The following is a 4,380-nucleotide window of genomic DNA, read 5'->3' on the forward strand; positions in this document are numbered from 1 at the left end:
GCTGCGCCGCGGCTGCACGCGCCACCCCATCCGGTGAGTGGGCTGTGGCAGCAGAGGGAGGGGTGGGGGTCTGCGGAGGGGTCTGGGGGGCTGCAAGGGGTCTCAGGGCTCTGGGTCAGTGGCAGGGGCGGGGTCTGGGGACCAGAGAATCACCAGAATGAGGGTAGGACGGGACCAAAGCAGGACCAGCCTCAAGTGCATCATCCCAGCCAGGGCTTTGTCTATCCAGGATGGAGACTTCAGCACCATTGCAGGGAGCCCATTCCAGTGCTCCTCCACCCCCCTCGGGAGAAAATTCTTCCTTGTATCCAACCTCAGCTTGCCTTACTGCAGCTTGCACCCATTGCTCAGGATAAGTCCTGTCATCTGCCCCCACTGAGAACAGTGCTCTTTGCAACCCCCCAAGTCCCTTTCTGCAGAGCTGCTGCCCAGCCTGTCAGCCAGCCCAGCCTGCTGCTGAGCCAGGTCTCTCTGAATCCCAGCCCGACCCTCCAGTGTCTCTACAACTCCCCCCAGCCTGGGGTTATCTGCAGACTGGCTAAGGGTGCATCAGTGCCATCTTCCGGGCTGGCGATGAAAGTATTGAACAAAACCGATCCCTGGGGCACTCCACTTGGTACCAGCTGCCAACTAGACACAGAGCCACTAATTCCTAGTGTCTGAGCCTAGTTCTCTATCCCCTTTCCAGTCCATTCATCCAGCCTGCGCTTCCTTATCTTGCCTGCGAGAATGTAGACCGTATACAAGCCTTGCTAAAATCAAAGTGCGCCACATCCCCCAGCCTCCCCGCATCCACAGAGCCAGTCACCTCGTCATAGAAGGCAAGCAGGTTGGCTGGGCATGACTTGCCCCTGGTGAGTCCCTGCTGGCTGGTCCCGATCACCTTTTCCTCCAAGTGCATAGAATTGAGGATCTGCTCCATGATTTTTCCAGGGGCAGAGGTGGGGCTGGTAGTTCCCTGGATCCTCCTTCCCCTTCTTAACGATGGGCACTGTTTGCCCCTTTCCAATCATCCGGAATCTCTCCTGATCACCATGTTGATCATGGCCAGTAGCTCTGCAGTTACATCATCCAACACCCTTGGGTACCTCCCATCCAGCCCCATGGACTTGTATATGTCCAGCCTTTCTAAATAGTCCCTAACCTGTTCTGTCAGCACCGAGGGCTGCTCCCCTCCTCCCCAAACTGTGCTGCCCAGTGCAGCCATCTGGGCACTGCCCTCGCCTGTGACGATGACGGTGAAGATGGCATCGAGCACTTCTGCCTGCTCTGTATCCTCCAGCACCAGGCTGCCTCCCTCATCAGTCAGGGACCCGCACGTCTCTGACCCTCCTCTTGTACCAGTATCTTTGTTCCCCTTCAGCTCCAGCTGCGCTCGGGCCTCCCTGAATGCATCCCCGCCTGCCCCAGCCACACTGTTACACTCCTCCCTTCTTCCTCCTCCAAGTTTCCACTTCTTCCAAGCTTCTTTTTTGTGATTTATTTTACTGAGGAGTTCCCTGCTAAGCCCAGCTGGTCTCTGCCAGACTTGCTCGTCTTCCTGCATGCTGGTCCTGCGCTCTCAGTAAGGCTTCTTTAAAGTCCAGCCAGCTCTCCTGGACCCCTCTCCCCCTCTGTCTGGTGTCCCCAGGGATCCTGAGCCATTCGCAGTCTACTTCTCTGGAGTCCAGGGTCCTTCCTCTGCTGCTCTCTGTCCTCCCTCTCCTCAGGATCCTGAACTCAATCCTCTCACGGTCGCTGCTGCCTGAGTTTCCATCCAGTTCTCTGTTCCCCACCAATCCCCTGTGAGCAGCAGGTCAAGGAGCACGGCCCTAAGTCAGCCACTCCAGCGCTTGCACCATGGCGTTGTCCCCAACACCGTCCTAAAGCTCCCTGCATTGCCTGTGAATGGCAGTGTTGAACCCCCAACTGATATCAGGAGGATTGAAGTCCCCCATGAGAACCAGGGCCTGTGCCCAGGAAACTTCTGCTGGTGGCTAGAGATAGGGCCTGGGGTCTACAGCAAACTCCCCCCTACCCACAGACTTCACCAGGCCTCTCTCCCATCTCACACCACAGATGTGAGCACTCGCACGGGTCCTTTACACACAGCATAACTGATAGTGGGGGTGACTGGAGGGGTGTGTTGGGGTGCCAGGGGGTGTCTGGGAGACAGTGTGTGGGGGGGCACATGGATGGTGGCAGGGTGTGTGGGGGGCCATGTGGGTGTTGGGGTATATGTGGGGTGCTGGGGTGTGTGGGAGGAAGTGCTGGGGGGGACATGAGGGGTGGCATGGGGGATAGTGCAGTGTGGGGGCGCCCCAGCCTGCCCTTGATTGTGCTCGCGGCCCCACAGGGCGGTGGAACAGCAGCTGCAGGACCTGAGCTCGCTGCTGTCGGCAGCTCAGCGCAGCCTGCGCACAGAGCCTGATGCTGACGTGGTGCTCTTGGAGGCGCCTGCCCCCGTGCCCGCCAGCCCCCTGCTGCGCCTCAAGGTGCGGTGCCGCGGCCAGCTGCACCGCCTTCCCCTTGGCCCGGTGAGTCCCCGTTGTGCCGCCTCTGCGGAACACACCCTGGGGGTGGGAGGTCTGGGCCGCCTGCCCCTCCCTGACACGTTGCTCCCTGCAGACGCAGCCGCTGCAGCGGGCGGCTGAGCAGCTGGCACAGCTCCTGGGCGTGCCACCCTCCCGTGTCCTGCTGCTGTGGCACGACCGCCTGCTGGAGCCCAGTGCCACCCCCCGTGCCCTAGGCCTGGGCGTGGCTGACATCCTTGGTGAGCACCCGGACACCTGGATTCCCCACGGGGAGCGGGGGCCCAAACGCCTAGGTTCTCTGGGGAGGGTTGGAGCGGGGGGACTGGGAGCCCAGACATCTGGGTTCGCTGAGTGGGGCATTGGGGTGCTGAGCTGTGCGTGTTGTGCAGACTGCGTGGTGGAGCCGGTGGACAGTGGTGCCGGGGGGCAGGCACCCCCCCCTTCCGACGAGCTCAGCCTGACAGTGCGGGGTCGTGACCCAGGCTCCCAGTTCACGCTCAGCGTGCCCAAGGTGAGAGGGGTCCTTAGGTGGGAGCAGGGGGGCCAAGAGCCTGGGTTCTGTGGGGTGGGGGAGCCTAGCCTCGGCACTGAGCCTCTTTCCGCAGACGGCGCCACTGTCCGGACTGATGGGGCGGTACCGCGCAGCAGCTGGGCTGGACGCGGCACCACTGCGCTTCGTCTTCGACGGCCGCCTCCTGCCGCCCTCGGACACCCCTGAGCAGCTGGGGCTGGAGCCTGGCGACGTCATTGAGGCCTGGAACTAGCTCTGCCAACCCTGCCGTGATGTCATTGGAGGCTGGACCTGGCCCCGCCCACCCTGCGGGTGACATCAGCAAGTTTGGACCTAGTTACACTCATCTGCCAGTGATGTCTTTGAGACCTAGGCCTACCCAGGCAGTGACATCATCAGGGCCTGGCCTTTGCCCCACCTACCATGCTGATGATGTCATCAGGGTGTGACTACATCTTAGCCTGTTATGTCATCCTTGCTTCCCTGTCACCAGCCTAGCCCCAACTGCCCACTGGGAAATCCCCACCTGTGCTGTGACCCATTAGTACTGCCATTTAAGGCCTGCAGTGGGCCAGGTTCCCCTCCTGTACACCGTGATGTCATCAGGGCCCGGCTGATGTAACAGGGTATTGGGCCTCAGCTCCTATGCACCTCCCCTTTGGCTTTGGGCCCCTTCCTGCAGAGTGTGTGTGACATCAGACCCCACCCACTGTCAGGATTCCCTCTTTCACATCACTTCAGACTTCGGTGCGGCCCAGACCTGGGCAGGGGTTGGTGGGTGGCCACAATGATGTCACAGCACTGCTTCTCCCCCGGTGCCATCACCTGGGGTAGCTCCGCCCCCTGGCCTCCATGCATATGAATAAATGACATATGAATTGGCTGCCTTGTGCTCCACTCGCAGCGGGGGGGACCCAGGACATGGGGCTCCTGGCATCTGGTGGTGGATGGACACAGCGGAGGGCCTGGTTCCCATGGGAACGGGGGCAGAGGAGGTTGGGTCACAGGATAGAATGTGACTTGGAGGGTGGCAATGGGGACGCGTGGGGGAGGTGGGGAGGGCAGACACATAGCACCTGCCCTGCTTACCCACTCCCCGCCATTGACCCCGGCCGTGCCACTCGCTCCCAGCCCGCAGCCCCACCATGGCCCTTCGACCAGCCAGGAAGCAACGGGGGCCGCAGGAGCACTGCATCCACCTCGCCTCAACTCGGGGCTTGGCCTGCAGTGACCCCAAATCTGACCTTGTGACCCCAAGTTGCACTCTCTGTGACCCCCGGTTTCCCCAAAAATTAGTTGGTGACCTTTCACATAATTACTGGGGGGATTTGACCTCTCGTGACCCCAAGTTGCACT

The 4,380-nt window shown here is 61.1% G+C and overlaps 1 protein-coding gene across 1 annotated transcript in view; it reads left to right on the forward strand.

Moving 5' to 3' along the window:
- The window catches only part of NFATC2IP (nuclear factor of activated T cells 2 interacting protein), a 9,470-nt gene extending 5,563 nt beyond the window's left edge, over positions 1-3,907 (forward strand). The window contains exons 6-10 of the mRNA XM_025216334.1: positions 1-33; positions 2,336-2,516; positions 2,608-2,752; positions 2,903-3,024; positions 3,119-3,907. Of these exons, the coding sequence (XP_025072119.1) occupies positions 1-33; positions 2,336-2,516; positions 2,608-2,752; positions 2,903-3,024; positions 3,119-3,277 (640 nt within the window). The 3' untranslated portion in view covers positions 3,278-3,907. The remainder of the gene's footprint in view (positions 34-2,335; positions 2,517-2,607; positions 2,753-2,902; positions 3,025-3,118) is intronic.
- The last annotated feature ends 473 nt before the right edge of the window (positions 3,908-4,380 follow it).

This window comes from Alligator sinensis, unplaced genomic scaffold, assembly GCF_000455745.1.
Source record: "Alligator sinensis unplaced genomic scaffold, ASM45574v1 scaffold872_5, whole genome shotgun sequence".
Classification (NCBI taxonomy): Eukaryota; Metazoa; Chordata; order Crocodylia; family Alligatoridae; genus Alligator; species Alligator sinensis.